The 20297-nt window shown below is 27.0% G+C and overlaps 1 protein-coding gene across 1 annotated transcript in view; it reads right to left on the bottom strand.

Moving 5' to 3' along the window:
* Positions 1-1124: 1124 nt before the first annotated feature.
* LOC100200067 (synaptic vesicle 2-related protein) overlaps positions 1125-20297 on the bottom strand; it is a 126453-nt gene continuing 107280 nt past the window's right edge. Inside the window, exons 23-35 of the mRNA XM_065808552.1 lie at positions 13496-13567; positions 13239-13363; positions 13102-13165; positions 12887-13015; positions 9417-9548; positions 9223-9296; positions 8591-8685; positions 7197-7277; positions 6746-6857; positions 6572-6653; positions 6282-6371; positions 6014-6127; positions 1125-1347 (exon numbers count right to left, since the gene is read on the bottom strand). Coding sequence (XP_065664624.1) covers positions 1249-1347; positions 6014-6127; positions 6282-6371; positions 6572-6653; positions 6746-6857; positions 7197-7277; positions 8591-8685; positions 9223-9296; positions 9417-9548; positions 12887-13015; positions 13102-13165; positions 13239-13363; positions 13496-13567 — 1269 coding nt within the window. The 3' untranslated portion in view covers positions 1125-1248. The remainder of the gene's footprint in view (positions 1348-6013; positions 6128-6281; positions 6372-6571; positions 6654-6745; positions 6858-7196; positions 7278-8590; positions 8686-9222; positions 9297-9416; positions 9549-12886; positions 13016-13101; positions 13166-13238; positions 13364-13495; positions 13568-20297) is intronic.

Genomic DNA, 20297 nt, shown 5'->3' with positions numbered 1-20297 from the left:
GTCTACATTTTATTTTTTTAACGTTTATACCAGAGATCAGCAACCTGAGGCTCGCAAACCTCGTGTATTGAAATAATGTTGGTGGCTTTTTAAAAACTAAGTAAGCTACAACTTTTGGCTCTTCCGTCTCAAAAGGTTGCCGACCCCTGGTTTATACCATTTGTTTAATACATTTTTTGTTATACTAGACTCTATTAGAAGTAATTGGTTTTCACTGTGAAGTTGAATAAGGTCTAAAGTTAAAGTGAGGGGGATTGGCACATTGAAGTATTGAATTAATTTGAAATATGTTCATAATTTAAACGTGTAGGTTGTAAACATTTTTATGAACCCTTTAATCTTTTTTTTGTTCAGAGTAAGACTTAGTAGTTATAAACTGGAATATATGTTTATAAGTTAAAAGTGAAATTTTTTTTTCTTTGCCTTCTGGTTATATAACCAAAATAATGCTCATACTCATTTGAAATATGTTCATTAGTTAAAAATTAAATAAACTTTTTTTTCTAAACATTTTACTTTTAACCACTTTTTTGTTTAGTTTTAAACTAGTCTATTTAAAATATGGTTTTGTTTTTTTTTAATTTAAATTTGATTATTAGGGAGAAGGGGGTGGGGATAATTGAATGATGGCGTAGTTTTATAGGGGTCTCTAAAAGTTTGACAAGTTGTTGACTAGGAAGAAGAAGGATAGGGGTGGGGGGGGGGGGGGTGAGGTAAAAATTGCCATAAACTTGTTGACGTTATTAATGAATAGCCCCCAGTTATAAGTTATAAATTGGCTTTTTGTTTCATAGATGGTTTTTTAAAGATGATAGACTGTGTCGAATACTTTATACTACAATTAAAAAAAGCTTTTTTATATGTTTACGTAACGAAATAAATAATAGCAATAAAAAATCGCATTTGCTTTTTTTATATGCTTAAACTAAAGGCCTCTATTTTAGGCAAGCCTATTTTAACAGCCTAGTTTGACTAATAGGTAATCCACCACTGTTTAAAACAAACGAAAAAATGCTGTACTCAGCCGGCGATATAAAAATATTAGATTTTTAACATCTACTGAGTTTCAGTTATTTAAAAAAAAATAATAATAAAAAAAAAAGAATAGAAACAAAATGTTTATATCATATTTTTCATCCCAAAATTTTTTTAAAAAAGCTGCTGTCTGACATAATCACTCTCACATAATGACTGATACAACACGATTACGTCAATAGGAACATTCAAAATTGTCAACGATTTCAATTTTCATAGGGAAAGATTTTCTTTCTCACAAAGATATTTAACTTCATCTGAGATTTCTGTGTATTCTTTTTTATTTAATCGCATATCATCAAGAGTTGAATTCTAAAAAACAATACTAAAGCATTATTAAATGCTGCAATAAAATGTTTTTACAAATTTCATTTCATTAATTTCAACGAAATTTGTTGTTCAAAGATTAATGCAGAACAACAAATTTCGCAGGTTAAAGGCCAGCAAATATATATAGACGAATACTCCTTAAATTTCACTGATCATTTTAATATTACGTATGAATCAACCATCTACTCGAATTTTTAAAGTTTGGCATTTTAAAGCCATAAATTTTATGCTATAAAAAAACTTAAACCCCTTTTTGCAAGTTTTGAAGAAAAAATCTATAAAAACTCGCATATGTATAAAAGTAAAGTTTTTAACATTTAAGTTTTATTTGTTGTTATAATGATATTATATTATGTTGATGAATTAATTATTGCGACTTTTTTTTGCATCATTTTTCTCAAAAAAGCTGGCGGTTTGTTTATTATTTAGACGGCGGAGTCATTTCGTGTTTCAACAAACTTTTCGTCGAGGGAACAATCAAGCAAAAAGACAAACGATGGTTTAAGGAGTGCCAAACTCGAACTTTTTAATCAAACCTTGCATATAAAGAAAAAAAAGGACGACTATTCAAGTTTAACAACCAGGTCTTTCTAGCGGCCGCAAAATAAGCAAAAACCTGGCAACACGAATACTAGTCGATGACTTCAATAAAAACCAGTCGACAAGCATACGTTGTCTTTAAAGGCTCAGAGAAGCGAAAGCAACAAAGCAGAACGTGCACGTATTTTTACAAGCTCCTTTTCTGAAGAATCTCGTCACGTGTCAATCATGACTACTCTTCAAAAACGTCAAAACAAAGAAAATTTGTGTCTCCGAGTGTTTCTCCAAAAGGAATACCAAAAGGTGTCCACTGTAAGAAGGCTATGTGGTGTGTATGGTGGGAAAGAAGCAAAATCGTCCAATGTGAAATCATCTCAAACTGAATTTGCTATTGGCGGAATGGCAATGATGAAGGCCAACAGTGGCGGATTCCGTAAAAAAATGGCAAGCGGCAATTCAACATTAACAGATACGTCTATGTGGCTCAACTTGACCGCTTTCATCCTAACCCTAATCCTACCCTAACCCTGAAGCAAAACGATTACGAAAAAAAGATATTATCTTCTATCGCGATAACGCCCGTCCTCATGTTGAACGTCGTATCGTCGAATCAACAGCCAATAAGGGACGGGATCTGCATCCACATCCACCATATTCACCGATCGGAGTTCCTACAGACTACCATGTCAATTGGTCGTTTAAAAACTTGCAAATGAACAATATTTACGACGAATCGGATGATTTGGTAGTCAAAGTTAAAGCGTGGATTGCCTTCAAGAATCGTGACTTCTTTGCCCGTGGAATCCACTAACTCCAAATCAAATGGGAAAGAGTTTTTGAAGTAGATGAAGTGAAGTGGACTACACTCCGGGAATAATTTTCTAAACATGATATTGTTAAATATTTTTATCGATTTTTGCTAAATGAAATTAGTTGAAAAAAATCTGCAATAACTATGTTTCAACCTAATACTTTATATAAGATCAGTGGCGGTTCAAGCATTTTTTGATCTTTGAGATAGCTAACTTCCAGACATGGAGCTAACTCCAAACATTGATATGTTTATACTTATATCAAATAATGAGGGTTTGCAAAAAATTGCGATGATTGGAGGCTTAGAACAAAAAAGCCCCAAAATTTTTGCAACACCTGCCCCAAACGTGAGAGCAATAAGTTGGTGAAATAATTTTTGTACTATTCTCAACTAGACTTATATTCATCGATAATTTTTAAGATTCATAGTATTATCTCTAAAATTATGACCATATAAAAATTACAAAACTTTATATGGTCATAATTTTTGAACGCTGAGAGATAATACTATGAAACTTAAAAATTATTGATGAATATAAGTCTAATTGAGAAAAGTACAAAAAATATTTTATCAACTTGTCGCTCTCACGTTCGGGGCAGGTGTAGCAAAAATTTTGGGGCTTTTTTGTTCCCAGCCTCCAATCATCGCAATTTTTTGCAAACCCTCATTTTTTGACATAAGTATAAACATATAAATGTTTGGAGTTAACTCCATGTCTGGAAGTTAGCTATCTCAAAGATCAAAAAATGCTGGATCCGCCACTGAAGATGTTATAATACTATAGTAAATTGCATTTTAAAATTGTATTGTGTAAATGTTATACTGCTATTATATACAACATACATATAGCATACAAATAAAATAAAGACAAAGGAGGGCATAATGCTAAACTTGGATACAAGATGAATATACAGCAAATAACATAATAATTAAAAATATATAAGCAACTCTACAAATAATGTACGCTAATAGGCAAGGGCAGATTCAGCATTTTTTGGAATTTGAGATTACTAACCAGACATAAAGCAAACTGCGAACATTTATATTTTATACTTATGTCAAATAAGGATGCTTTTTGAAAAATTGCGATGATTGGAGCCTAGAAACATGATAATCCTCCAAATTTTTGTCCTCCTGCCCCAAACATGAGACAAGTTGATAAAATATTATGTAGTTTGAATATTATTATTTACATTTAAATAATTAGTTAAGAATAATAAAAAAAAAATTATATTAATTTATTGCTCTCACGTTTGGGGATGGAGGTTGGCGAAGATGATGGGGCTTTTTATCTCAAACACTAAAAAATGCTAGATTTGCCCCTGCTAATAGGCCAAGATGCTTAGCCTGTAGCAATCAACGGTAACTGCTTGCTAAATAGCTAGGAAGCATGGCTTATTTTACTTAACTTTATAAATTTTAGTTTTGCACTAAGAAATTTAAATATATCAGTTGTCATTGAAAATTTAACGTAATGTGCCGTACTATAATCCACTTATCATTTGATCATTAGTTTCAATTTTAATAACTGTAGTTAGTGAAGTTGTAGTTTTTATGAATAGTTTTTTAAAAATGTTTTGTTAAAAACACCACAATAACATGTTAGTTACTCTAACATTTTTTTCAATTCTGAGTTTCTTATTCTAAAGAACCATAAAAAAAACCTGGTAAATTTCCTTATTTATGACTGTTTTTTACAATCTTTTTTGTTTTTATTTAGTCTAAAACATTTTCTTTTAAATAATGAATATTTTATGTTTAAACATAAATTTCAAATTTCAAATTAAATAGGCGAGAGTGAGTAGAGATCGCATTTGTAAAAATTAAATACAATAACAAAATACAATACAATAATATTGTATTGTAATGTTAGAGAAGTAATTAAGATATTATTTTTTGGTATTTTAATATATTTACATTCTTCTTCTATTTACTATTATTTGGTGCTACTATAATTCAGGTCCGTTTTTAGCAGCCATTTACATATATAACTTTTATTTACTTTGAAAAGTGAAGTTAAGCCGGGAAAGCCGAATATACATATATATATATATATATATACATAAATATATATATATATATATACATATATATATATATATATATATATATATATATATATATATATATATATATATATATATATACATATATATATATATATATATATATATATATATATATATATATATATATATATATATATATATATATATATATATATATATATATATATTATGAGTAGACAATAAAAAAGAAATTTAGGGCGCCTGTGGCACTCATTCTTAGCAACCATTTACTTATATAAATTTTAATTATTTTAAGATCAATGATATAATAACTGTCTAAAAGATAATTTATTTAGAATTTAGATTAATTATATTTATTCCAAATCATACAAATTCATAATACATTATATATTTGTAATTAAATAAATATTTACTATGTGAAGTAAAATTTTTGATTTTTTTATAAATCATGGCTAATCTGATATTAAAATGTTTAACTGGATGATGACGTCTAAAACATGTGAAAATAAATTATTTTTATTATAATAAGTAATAAATAACAGTGGTAATATTTAAATAGGCAATAGTTAACAATAATTTTTTCTAAATTTTCAATTTATCACCTATTAAGTCCATATTGTTAAACTTTATAGGGGGTTGTTTTTGAAAAAAATTGCGCAAAAACTAAGAAAAATTGATACAAAAAAGGGGTTGATTGCACCCAACAAACCTCTCCACAATATGGGCTAGCCTATCTTGCTTTGTATTTTTAAACTCTAAACTAAAATATTACAACAGTAAATAATAGATATTGTTTTTGTTTCTTAAAAGCTTAATAAAATAAAAATAGTTATTGTTTTTATTATTGCTATCATTATAATTACAATAGTCTGAACCCTAACAGTGAGTGGTTGTTGATTCCATTGAAAATAAAATATATATATACAAAATATATACACAAATAAAACAATGTATACACATAATAGAACAAAATATATACACAAAGATAAATTACATTTTTTTGTTTTTATTTTATTTTAAAACATTTTCTTTTAAATTATGACTGTTTTAGGTTTAAATACATAAATTTCAAATTCAAACTGAATAGGCATAGTGAGTGAGTTTTTGATTTCAAAATGGTATTGTGCCTATGTAATTTCAAATAGAAACTACTAACAATGATAAATTACATTTTTAAAGCCAACAAAATGATTTTTGAACAACAATAACAAAGTACTGTTTAGATAACATAAGGAATTTGTTTTATTTGTATTGAAATACTTACCACTAGCGACTTCCCTTTTGTTTCAATATTTAACAAAAACGCAATTATAGTTGCAAAAAGGAGAGAACTTGTATAAGCACCAATAACCCAAAAGTATGACTTCCATATAAGTACCTAAAAAACCCAAAATAAAATTAATAGTAAATCAGTTGCAAGAAAAAATTTTAAAATGCAAGATAGTTGAATTACTAAATTGCTTAACCGCAACAACTGCAGTAAATGGAGGATTCATTTATTTATATGAAAAATAAAAAAAACAAAGTTTGACCTGGGCTACGAATGGTGTTATCACTGCACCAACTCTTGATAACATGCTGCAAAAACCTAACCCAACAGCACGAACATTTGTTGGAAATACCTACAAAACAACATATAATCAAAGCTTAACAAATATTTTCGTTAAACAGTTTTGCTGTTCATTCTTTTACTTGGTAGATATGTTTACACATAACCATTTTATTGTGTTTCTTTACAAATATACACAACAAAAATTAAAATTCTAAACAATTTTGACTAGGAAATTGTTTACTAATAAAAAACATATACATTAAAACATACCTCAGGAGTATACACATAAACAATTTGGAAAGCACCTGAACAAAGACCTCGTGCACCAAATAAAATCACTAATGTAATAGTCCTAAAATATATTAAAATTCTTTGAAAAATACAAATATTAAACTTTTTAGGTTAGATAAATTTTAATCAAAGTTTAAAGTATAAATGTATAACCTTGAAGAACAAATTGATAACAATAAAAAGCTAAAAGCTGAACCTCCAAGCAAGATTACCATTGCTTTTCTGCGACTGCACAATTCAGAGAAAAAAATTGTTACTACTAATCCTGTAACAAATAAAAGAAAGTTATTCATCATCATCATCATCATCATCATCATCATCATCATCATCATCATCATCATCATCATCATCATCATCATCATCATCATCATCATCATCATCATCATCATCATCATCATCATCATCATCATCATCATCATCATCATCATCATCATCATCATCATCATCATCATCATCATCATCATCATCATCATCATCACCATCACCATCAAAAGCAACAACACTTCTCTATTTTATTTCCTCCCTCTCCTTAAGATTAGAAGAAATCATTTTTTAATCAGTTTTTATTTAAATACACTTTTTTACATGAAAGTTAACAACTAACCTGGAAATTCAGCAACACAAGTCCACATAAAATCAGCATAATCTTTGTTGGTAAGTCTCACACAAACAGTCTTTGTAGAGTCTAAAAAACACATTGTTGTAGGGGAGAGCAGATAGGATTCATTTGGTGGGAGCATTCATACAATAGTCATATTTACACTATTCTTCGTGTTGACACATTTTGTATTTATGTGTGTGAGAGGAGCGCTCATGCAAAAAGGCTAACAGAAATTATCTGACTTTACTCTAATGTGGACAGGAATACACTTAAAAAGATAAAGAAAAGAAAACTGCCAGGCAAATCAAGGATATATACAGATACTACCGAAAAAAACAAACTGATAGAAATAGAAAAATCAAAAGAGATGAAGAAACAAGAGCAAGAGTGAAAACAAAAGTAGATGAAATACGTAATAGATTTGCTATCAGACAACATAAACAAACCAAACAAAAAAAACTAGAAAAACCGATGTGAAAATAATACTGATATAAGTTAAAGAGAAGATTCTTGTTCTCATTTTCAAGAAATGTCAAAGAATATGATCCTGAGAATGAAACTTCGGTTATGATGGAAAATATTAAAGAAAAAAGCTCTGTGTTGGTGAGGTTTGAAAAGAAAAAGACTGTTTTACATTATATTGGACAGGTGGTAACCAAGTACAACCTGATGGAATATAAAATTTCATTTCTAAGAAAGAAACTGGGTACCTGGAAATTTATTTTTCCTAATACAAAAGATATAGGAATGGTTTATTTATCTGACTTGGAATGCATTTTGCCCCCACCCAAATGTGCTTGTACAGCAAGAACAGCCAATATATTTATACTTAAAAAAGATCTTTCAATGTATAAAGTACAGTAGTAGATTCATTATGTGCTATGTGTTACCATGATGTTTAATGTTGATTTTATGACTTGAATTTTAACAAGTTGTGTGTAAAACAATATATTATTATACATTACAATGTTTAAGTTTTATTCTGTTTCAATTTTAATCTCAATAAATATTTAATTTCAATAAATAGCTTCTACAATTACGGTGTATGGAAGCTCCCTATGTAATGTAAACTATTCTATGTATGAAGCCACTCTATGTATAAATGCCACATAGTGGAAACTCATCATAGATTTGCCATGTTACTTTGTATCAACACTGAACTGCAATACTATTAAAGATATGTAGGTAATTCAGAAAATTATGCTATAATAGTTATTGGTTTTATGTTTATATAAATTAGTGTAAAAAGTGTATGAATCCTACCAGTTCTCCCTTAACTAAAGAAAATCATTTATAAACAGGACTCTTTATGCAGTCATGATTTTCAAAAAGGTTTATGCCATTTTACTGACCACATTTAATATAAGCAAATAAACAAGCTTTGTAAAAACACATACTGGAAATAAAGTGCGGATTACACCCATTAATGTTTGTTTGAAGGATTTCTGTTGACAATAAAGCTATTCCATAATATGAAAAAGATGCAACAAACCTAGATTTATATAAATTACAATAAATTTATTGATAACAACAAAATTGACTTCAAAAAAAAAAAAAAAAAAAACACAGCATGATACATATTATTTTCCTGCAATGATAAAAAATCTCAAAAAGATTACAGTAAATCTAGGTAAACTGTTTAAAAATCAAAAATTTGTCAATCAATCGTATATTATTGTATGTATTCGATAAATATAACTACCATACTTATAAAAACAATATTAAATATTTTTATTACATTCGTTGTTATTTTTAGTTATTATAAACATTATTATTACGATCATCAACATTAGGTACTTAATTAATATTTGTAATTTTACTATTTATAAACAACCTAAATTGACAACTATTTCCGATTATAAGGATTAAGCATTTATACGCTGCTCATATAATAGCATATATAATATTGAAGATATTATTTTTTTTTTAATTATCTTCTAGCATAAATTTTTTCAAAAAAATAACCATTATGGATTGATACTATAATAGCAAAATATCAATCGAAATTTAAAAACAAACAAAAAACAACCAGATAAACATCAATTTCACAGTTGTCCAGCGCCATTTTGGTAAAAAAAGCTCTACTATCTTGCCTTGATTAACCTAAAAACATTTTTTTTTTATGTCTAAAATGAAATATCAAGTTACTGCAACTTGCTACATTGAGATTTACAACTTATTATAACTTTTATAACTTTATAAAAATAAAAAATAAAAACTAACACTATGCTCCTCTTTAGCTAAACTTCCTGGAGGTAAGGTTTTTCCATTAAATTTTGCCATTTTTTGAAGCATTGCAAACAATTCTTCATGGCGATTTGAAATTAGCAAATACCTTGGAGATTCAGGCATCCACTTAAATACAATTTAAATCTCCAAATAAATGCATTGTATATAATAAATGTGATTAAATAAAAAAAAGAAAAAATAAAAAAAAAAAAAAAAACTTTACAATTAAAAAAAAGTAGAACTATATATATATATGTATATAAATATATATACATATATATATATATATATATATATATATATATATATATATATATATATATATATATATATATATATATATATATATATATATATATATATATATATATACATATATATATATATATACACCGCCCCTTAGCTTACAACACTGCTCAAGTCAAAAATTTAAATATTTTTTGTTCATGAAACAATATTTTTGGTTCATGAAAATATTTTTTTTGAAAAAAAATATTCTTCATTAACAAAAAATATTATTTAGATTTTTGACTTGAGCGGTGTTGTAAGCTAAGAGACGATATATATATATATATATATATATATAATTCTAAACTTTCAATTTGAATAAAGTCTTTTATCATCAATTACTTTTTTTTTCTTTTTATTTCTTATTATTTTTGTTTTCTTTTTTTTAATTTTTTTTTAAACCTAAATTTTTCAAAATTATCAGTTTTTATCAAAAAGGATTATTACTTTTTACTTTTTCTCTTTTCATTCTATGTTGTAAACTGCTGTTTTGATTGTTTGAAATGTACCAATACTAATAACACCAAATTAGAAATTTTTGTTAAACAAAAGCTAAAGTCTACTTCCGAATTGATTAAGTTTTTTTTGGACACAATCATACAATTCTTAAAATCACTAGACCTTAAAATCACTAAACCACCTGGGAGATTATTCCACCTGGTTTTAGAATCTAAAATTGAGAACTTTTTTTTTTCCAAGCATACCCATAAGGGTGCCCCTTAAGGTCATGCAAAGGCCTTTGCATGTTTTTGTAAGATCAAATCATTTGTAGTAAATTCATAGTGGTAAATTTTTTGAAAGTTTAGAACTCTCTAATTTTTGCTATCAAAGAATAAATGTCAATGTTTTTAATATGAATCTCAGACATTATATGAGCTGACCAGTCATTCCTAAATCAAATTCAGTTTTGCCATTAGAACCAGAAAAAGTTTTATATATGTTTGCTATTTGGTTATTTTCATTTTCTTACTCCCTAGTGGAACCATTTTTTTGGAACAAAACTATAAGTACAGTATCTCAAGTGCTATTAATAATTGATGTTGAATCCTTGAAAATTGCTAAAATTGTTTTATTACAGCAGCTCCAACAGTGCACTGGCAACACAGTCCTATAAATCAAGGTTAAATGGTACCAGTTGTTATGTTTTCCGAAAAGATTTAGCTTAGATTGTGTATAAAACAACTTACTATGGTTTTGTAATGGGTTTCCCATAAATGCATCACTGTATTACAATTATCATAACATTCTATAATTGCAACATTTTAAATTACTTACAGATCGTAACTAATTAAGCCAAGTACAAATGAGTTATGCAAGACATTATGGATTTTTTCTAATTTTTATAATTAAATTTACATCTGTTAAATACTTTTGACATTATATACCCTTAAAAAATTTACATTAAAAGAATCTGATAAAAAAACACTTACCAATAGAATATCCAACAAGCAAATTAACCCAATACCCAACAAGCGAATTAACAAAACAGTACATCAGTACATTACAATAAAGTGAATCCCTCAAAATATTGAAAGATGATTTTAGGGTTCGAGGAATAAATTGATTTATAAAATTAAATAATTCAATAAATTTTTAAAAATTCTTAATTTTTTTTTTTTTAAATTAGTCTACAAAGATATAACAAATAACGAAAAGCATGAGACATATCAAAAGATGTAAATTAAAAATTCTGGTATTAATACCAGTATTCAGAAAATAAATATCAGTAATACCAAAAGTCATTATACCATTGACGTATCCAGACCGGTTTTAACTTAATAACAGATATAATTTTTGCATAAATTTTTTGCATTCTGGAAAGTATATTTAGTTTATTTAAAATAAAAGTTAGCCTATAAAGAAATAACAAATAGTGAAAAATATAAGGCAAATATCAAAAGATTTAAATTAAAAATTCCAGTATTAATATTGGTATTCAGAAAATAAATACAAAAATAATACAGAAGTAATACCAAAAGCCATTATACCCTTGATGCATTCAGGCTGCTTTTGACAAAGGTATACCAAGTATATAAAATATAAGATAAAAGTATATACAACATACTCCCTTGTCAATAATCTAGCATAAATTGTGATTAAATGCAGCACCAGCATTAAAAAAAAAAAAAGTCCTCAAAATTCATATAATGGTACCAGTATAATTTTAATGGTGTACCCAAAAAACTTCTGGATCACTGTTTACCAAAATACTAGTAATACTGGTAATACCAGTATTTAGTACTGCATGTATTATCTACAATAATATTATCCTTTTCTTAATAAATACAACACCTATATATTTACGAGTATTTATAAAAACCCACAAAAGATTTTATTATGTCACACTATAGATCTAACTAAAAAAAATGGTTGAAAAAAGCAATCATTTGATTTTGAAAAACTTTATTACAAATTCCACGATGTTTTTAAAGCTAGTTTCAAAACTATTTTAATTTAGCTCCAAAATATTTTTTCAGCTTCATGGTATTTTTAAACTTTGCAATATTTGCAAATTCTACAACATTTTAAACTTCACATAATTTCCCATTACAAATCCACAAGATTTTCAATTATCTAGATTACAAAATCCTCAAGATTTTGTTTCTATTTATTTCTTTACTTAAATGTTACCTTTTAATAAATTTTATATGTTCTTGCATTATTATTTTTTGTGTGGTTTTTTGTAAGGGATATAAAAGAATATTTTTAATAATTTAATAAAAATAAAAAATAATTTATTTAAATATGTATAATATACATAACCAAGTATTAATGTTATAAAATAACTAAGTAATAATGTAAAATATAATATATATTTAATAGTATTTGTTACACATTATTTGAGACCATTGAAACTTTAGGACACCATATAAATGTTTCATCAAGCCAACAATTTTAGATATTTTAGGACAGCATAATGGGTTAGAAGAATAGTGGTAAAACACTTAGCTCACAATGAATTAAAAAACTCTCTGAAACCTTTGGGAGAGGAATTAAAAAAAAAGTTTCAACAGATTTAGAGATTCAGGTGTGCACTTGTATGTAACAGTATTTTTCAAAAAATATTGAAAATGTTTGTAAAAATATTTTCTCCTAAAGAGTATTTTAAACATCATTTCAATTGTGAATGTGAACATGTTATTGACACATTTTTTTAAAGAAAAAAAAATGCTTACAAAAAAAGCAGCCACTAAAAACAGCAAAACTGGAACATTAAGTAGAGCTAAATACCATCGCCAGCCGATAGAAGAAACTGTAAAAATAGCTAATGCAGCTGTTAGAGTAGTACCTGTAGCCCAAAAAAACTGAAAAAAAAAATTAAAAGTTACATTTTTTACATAAAAATAACTTGTCAACAATGAAACTATCTTTAAAAAAATAACAGACCAACCATTAAAAATACAGTCGACTTTGCTCTGCTACTTTTGGGTAGTACTTCTGTTGTAATTGTTACTCTAAAATTATAGAAACAGAATTAAATAATAGAAAAATTGTATTTAAAAAAAATCATTATCAAAATTTTCTTACGCTTGAGAAACTCCACCAACACTAAAACCAACAAAAAATCTCAAAACCAAAATACTTGCAAAATTAGGAGAAAGCGCTGTTGCCACTCCAAATATTAATTCAACAATAGAACTGGTAAACAAACTCTAAAAATTTTATTTTTTTTTAAGTTAAAAAAAACATCGAAACATCAATAATAAAATAATTTTTATATTTATACTTTACTTTTTTTATATTTCATGATGATATTTTATATTTCATAATGATTTCATCATTACCTTGAATCTTCCATAGCGGTCTGCAATAAATCCCCAAAATATTGCTCCAAATCCAACACCAATAAATACAACCTTTGTAATTTACATAGAAAATTAAAATGTTTTATGCAGTCTACATCTATCTATCTATCTATCTATCTATCTATCTATCTATATATATATATATATATATATATATATATATATATATATATATATATATATATATATATATATATATATATATATATATATATATATATATATATATATATATATATGTATATATATATATATATGTATATATATATATATATGTATATATATATATATACATATATATATATATATATATATATATATATATACATATATATATATATATATATATATATATATATATATATATATATATATATATATATATATATATATATATATATATATATATATATGTATACATTATCATTACTAATACTTAAGCCTATGAATTAGCAACAAGTTTTTTTAACATTGCCATAGATATGGGAGAGAACCACAAACATGTCTCAAATTCAGGTCCAAGTAGCCAGATGACAATATATAAATATATATATATATATATATATATATATATATATATATATATATATATTTATATATATACATATATATATATATATTATATATATATATATATATATATTTATATATATATATATATATATATATATATATATATATATATATTATTTTTACTGCATTCACCTAATAAAAGGCAAGAAAGCCACTAAGGTTAAGGAGGTTATTTGTATTCATTTTTTTTTTGTTATTACAACCTCTCAAAAAGTCAAAGCTTTCATAAACTAAGCTACTGTGAGGAGTAACAGGTTAAGCCTTGTAGTTCGAGTGTTGTGGTGGGGCTGGAACTAAAAACTTTTTGCTTACAAAAAGAGTGCTCATACACCACTGCCACATAATTTATGTATGGCAATATATATAACTTAAATGCGTGTTTAGATAAGCACAGTGACATCACTCTGAAATAGTCTGCTGCCTACGGTTTCAGTACATACATTGACTATCTTATAGCCTGCTGTCACAAAGAAGTTTTTCATAGCTTTAAGTAATGTGAAATATATTTTAAAATGTTGGGCTTAATATTTGAAAATAAATATAAAAATATAATTCATTTTAAAACATACCATACTTTATTTTATGTCTCTTATTATAAAATATTAAAAAATAAAATAGGGATGATAAAGATTTATATCAATTTATAAAAGCAATTAATGAATCTTTTTAAATTTTTAATGATCTTTTTCATTTTATTTTTAAAGTTGTCAAATAAAGAAATAAAAACAGGTTCCAAATCAGGTAAAAAAATAGAACTAAATAAAATAACATTAGGATAATTGCACCTTTAAATATGAATACACTATAATGCTTTAAAGAAATAAGATAGACTTTTCATATCATAAAAAAGAAACTTCAAAACATAATTAAAAAATCAATAAACTTCAGCAAATAAATAACAAAAAAAGTGTCAATGAATAATTATCAACTTAATAAAATAACTTTAGTTTAAAGAGTACTAATGAGAAAATTTATTGACTGGGCCAAATTAGGACATTTTCAGGCCTAGGGCTGTAGTCATAGAAGGGCCAAATGTGGCAGTCACTTGAAAATGCCAAATGGGTACAAGGCTATATCAGGGGAGCAGGGTCACCTTCATTTTGGTTAGCTCCTGACTTCAGTCATCTGTTGCTTGTTTTTGTGAAATGTTGCTTGTTTTTGTGAAATCTGTTGCTCATTTTTATGAAATCTGTTGCTTGTTTTTATCTTCTTGTAAAGGGTAATTTTTTAAAAATGGTCGGCCAAGTCAACATCTTCTGTAAATTGATTTTTTTTTGACATTTCTTTTGCTTGTTATTTTGATATTTCCACTTTGCAACCAATTACAACGCATTTTCAAGATTCATGTCTCTATTTTTGAAAAGTTTTTGTATAGAGTTTGATTCTTTACTGCCTCAGAGACATCTAGAAAAAAACAATATTCACCTTATTTTTGTAATTGAGTAAGAAAACTAGAGTAACTTTTTTTTTCATTTTGTTTTGTGCTTGTAAAAATTGCTTTTTTTGACCTTCAAAAAAACTAAAATTTTTAACACTTGACAGTATTATAGTATTAATCATTATTGTTTTCCTTAAGACTTTTATATTTTTTATATTTCTGTTACATTTTGCCATATAATATTAAAATAATGTCTTGTTTTGAGAATCTTTTTTTACTCCTATTGCAATTAATTACACAACAATTATTTAATTGTCCTGTATCATGTATTAATTGGGGCATGCGTTTTCACTCTTGAAGAGTCAAAGTACACAGTAATACTTAGATTGTAGAACATACTCAGTATGGTACCCAGTGTTAGTTTAGCAATACCATTTATGCAAAATGTTTTTCCCCTCTCAAACTTTCTCTGCCACATTTACTCAGTACAGCCCATCAGGATTAAGCTATGTAAATAAAAATTTTAAACTTCATACCAGAAAAATGGCTGTTTTTTGGTACTTGAAAAATATTTATTAAAAGTTTCAAGTTCTTACTGTGTGGTGCATAAAGGTAATTTAATTGTTCTATCAAGGTAATTTAAATCTTCTTTCTGTACAGTTTCAAAGTTTATAGATGATTGATTTTGAAACTGTACAAAAGTTTCACCAAAATATCAAAAGCATCAATTTATCTAAAGACAGGACAAATACAGAATTCCTCTGCTTTGTATGAAGAAAATTAGGCGCAACAAACCCACACTAGAAAGAAGAAAGGCAGAAAGTTTTTGATAAAAATATTGGACAGTATATTAACAACGATATCATTCCATATCATAAGAGTAATGCTCTTAGAGTATTAATCATAAAAGTGTTGCACAGGAATGTCCAACAAACTTTAACTTCAATAGAGTTAATAAGTACAAATGAGAAGAAAATCTATTGAAAAGTATTATTAAAATAAAATTTTAATCCAACTCTATCAACTGAATTTAGATATCGACCAAACTGATGATACAATAGGTTTGTCACTTTAATCATCTCATGTAACTTTGAAAGGCCATTGCAGACTGAACAGGGAAACATAACTTATAAAACTTTTTAAAGAAACTCAAGAAAAAAGGTTTTTTTAATGAATCCAATTATAATGAAATATATCCTTCAGGCTCCTGTCCAGCCCGCATCTATGGTCTTCCAAAATTACATAAGATGATTTTTTCTGGCAATAATATAAGTTTCATACCTATCGTATCATTCACTGGTACATATAATCAGGGATGCGGAGTCCCAAAAAGGACTCCGGATTTGAAAGTCACAAAAAGATTACTTTATCTTAGTTTTTGGTATCAAGAAGTTCTAAAAATATAAATAAGTTTATGGACTACTAATAGGAAAAAAATTAAGACTTTTAGGTTAAAGGAACAATCGTTTTTTGAACCCGGAGCCCTTAGGTATAATGGCGGCAAGGACTCCGGGACTCCAGGACTCTGGGCTTAAAAACAATAAGTTTCAAGTCATTTAATATCACGAGCTTTTTTCTTATAGCAGATCATAAGTCAACAATCATGTTTAGAGCTTCTGGACACTACAGACTTGGAAAAAGTAGAGATATAAAGCCGGAGTCCTTTTGGGACTCTGTATCTCTGCCAATAGTTATCAATTAGCTAAATTTTTTAGAGAACTACTATCTCTACTAATAGAATTCTGAATCCTTCAGAATTCTGAATCAGAATCCTTCAGCTAACCACGGGTACCCTGAAGGTGACCTAAGACCTTATAACATATCTTATTAATTTTTTTTTTGATTTTGAAAATAGTCCATTAGTAAATTTCAAAACTATCAACATTTAAATCCTTTTATGGTAGCTTTTTGAGAAAACTTAGTAAGAAGTTTTATAAATAACGATGTTTTAATATTAAAATAATATTTTCCATCGGCCATTATAGTTGTTTACTTTTTGTGATTGCAACCATGCGATTGGTGATAATAATATTTATTAGATTCCAATTGGCTTATATTTGTTGTCAATAAAAGACTTTAGTAATAACAGCAAGTATAATAATAAAATTACTGTGTATTTCAATTTAAAATACACAGTAATTAATTTAACACATTCGCTGCTGAGCTACTTTAAACTATGGGTTATTTCTTTATGCTTTATTTCTATTATGCTTTATATCTATTATCTTTATGCTTTATTTCTATTATGCTTTATTTCTTTTCTAAGCTATAATGTCTGCAATGATTAATTTTCGCCGAAGCTATTTTGCGCGGTTTCATTTTGATTGCTAATGCTAGATATCAACATTTCAATAAATAAAATATTTTTAATCTAAAATAATTCTGTAGTATTTTTTATTCTGAATATAACTGACAAAAAATAAGCACTACGAGTATACTCGTACTTTGGCAATGAAAAAGAAACTTTTTTCTCCAGTGCCGAAGTACGAGTTTACTTGTAACACCGTAATTAGTATAACTCATTGCATTGACTAGTAATGTAGCTTATTTGATGCATTAAGCATCCGCAATGAGTATAACTCATTGCGGTGACTACAATGTAGCTTATTTGATGCATTATTATTATAAATATTGTTTCAATTTTTTTGAACATGCACATGCACATTGACAGTTATCACGAGTAAAAAAGGTAATTTATATTTGTTTTCTCAACTCTAAATTGTTGTGTTTTTTTAGACTAGTAGCTAAAGTATATTTGATAACTACATTATATTGTATGTTATTAAAAATGTAAAAAAAATTTGAAGTACACAATAAAATTTTTTTTAATATATTAAAAAACATTTTAGTGTGCACTTCGAATTTTTTATACAGTATACAAATTAATGAGTTTTATAGATAAGTAGTTTCTTTTTTATAAATAGATAATTTATAAATTTATCTATCTCATATTAGCTCAACACAGATATTCCACAATTGAATCAGCACATATGATTATGGAAGATTGTGAGGATAGTGAAGATGATGATATTGAAGATTCGGATTCATTTTTCACTTTTACTGCTACGCCTTTGAGCTTGACTGCATCAGAATCAGGTTTTGAAGATAATAACACTGAAGAAAGTGATGGCGATCAGTTAACAGACGTTCATCTAGCAGCCACTGCAGAAGATTTTTAACAATTACAATTTACGATAACTTTTACAATTTGTTTGAATTAACAAAGCAGGAGAGGAGAGAAGAAAATGAAACCCAACATTATTAAAGATTACAACCAATGTATGTCAGGAGTAGATAGGGAGGATCAAATGGGATCATATTATGATTGCCTAAGAAAGACAAATAGATGGTGTAAAAAAGTAGCACTTCATCTCTTTGATACTTTTTTGTTTAATGCTTACTGTCTAAACAGCAAATATGGAGTAGATAAAACAATTTCCTTGCTTAAGTTTAGAGAATTATTTGTTACGGATTTATTGGGTGAACATTTGAATGAAATTGTGCCTCGAATCGCCAATAATAGCTTCCACTACTACTCTGCAATACCACTGAATGAAAAGAAAAAATTCCCAACAAAACCGTTGAGTCTGCTCTAAAATAAAATGTAAAGAAGCAAGATATGAATGTGCTGTTTGTGAAAATAGACCTCCGTTATGTATTGGTGAATGTTTCAGGCTGTATCATTCAAAAGAATAGATTTACACTTAAATTTTTACGAAATTAAGTTAAAACAATACCAATATTTTACTTTTATCTGTTTTAAGCTATTTCTGTCTTTATCCGCATTTAAATTAGGTTCCCTGGATTTTTAAAACTTACTACGAGTATATTTGTAGTTGCCATTTGTAGTTGGCATTTGAAAATATAAAAATTATTTCTCAAGAAAAGAAAAGAAATACCATACTTTGCTAAAGATCATAACGAGTTTTAAAATGCTTTTGTATATGCTATTTGAAAAAAGACAATGATTTAAGATGCATTCAAACCAAATGCAGTAATTCATGTCCACAACAAGGAAAAAGTTATGAAAATCTTATCAAGAAATTTTATTGGGAAAACTTCTCTGTTGAAAACCCTAATCTGCCTAAAATGTTATGTTCGAATTGTAGAAAAAATCTAGTGAGTTTAGAAAAAGCAGATTCAAAAAGCTTTTTATTCACTGCTTGACCTAAGTACGAAGGTATGTTTTTTCTAATAAAAAATAAGCCAATAAAAACTAGTTAGTTTTTTCATTATTATTATTTTGCTTATAAACAAATTATGTTAAAATAATGTGAATTATTCTGCAACCAATGAAAACTTTGTTCTTCGCAGAAGTTGTTTTCAACTTATAGGAAAAGGTATTAAATATCCTTGCACAAAGTTAGCTAAACAAAAGAATTTGGCGCATATTTTACTATCTACCTCACCTGTAACTAAGGCAAAAGTTTTATCAACCACAATCAATAATTTAGCAAACAATGACACAGAAATAAAACTGAACACCTTTGGCCCTAAGAGACTTGTTGTTTCTGTTGGAGTAGTTGAACCAAAAACACCTTACTTTTCTCTCTCAAAGCTGAAACAACTACAAAGCAAACTTCATACAAGGTATAAATTGTTTACTACAGAATTCAAAAAATATACATTACTTTAAAAAACATTCATTGTTTTTAACATTTGTATCCAATTTGCTAGTGACTATAAGATGTTAGAGATTGCTCGATTTATACTTAACTACGTTACTAAAGTATTTATAAGAGCTAAATGTTTTAGTAACAAAATGAAATGAAATGTAACACTGAAGAACTTATCAATTGTCAATATACTAGGCTTACATATTTTGCTAGG

Source organism: Hydra vulgaris, chromosome 10 (assembly GCF_038396675.1).
Source record: "Hydra vulgaris chromosome 10, alternate assembly HydraT2T_AEP".
NCBI lineage: Eukaryota > Metazoa > Cnidaria > Hydrozoa > Anthoathecata > Hydridae > Hydra > Hydra vulgaris.
Note: the sequence above shows the minus strand (reverse complement) of the source record. Positions and strands in the feature narration are given on the sequence as shown.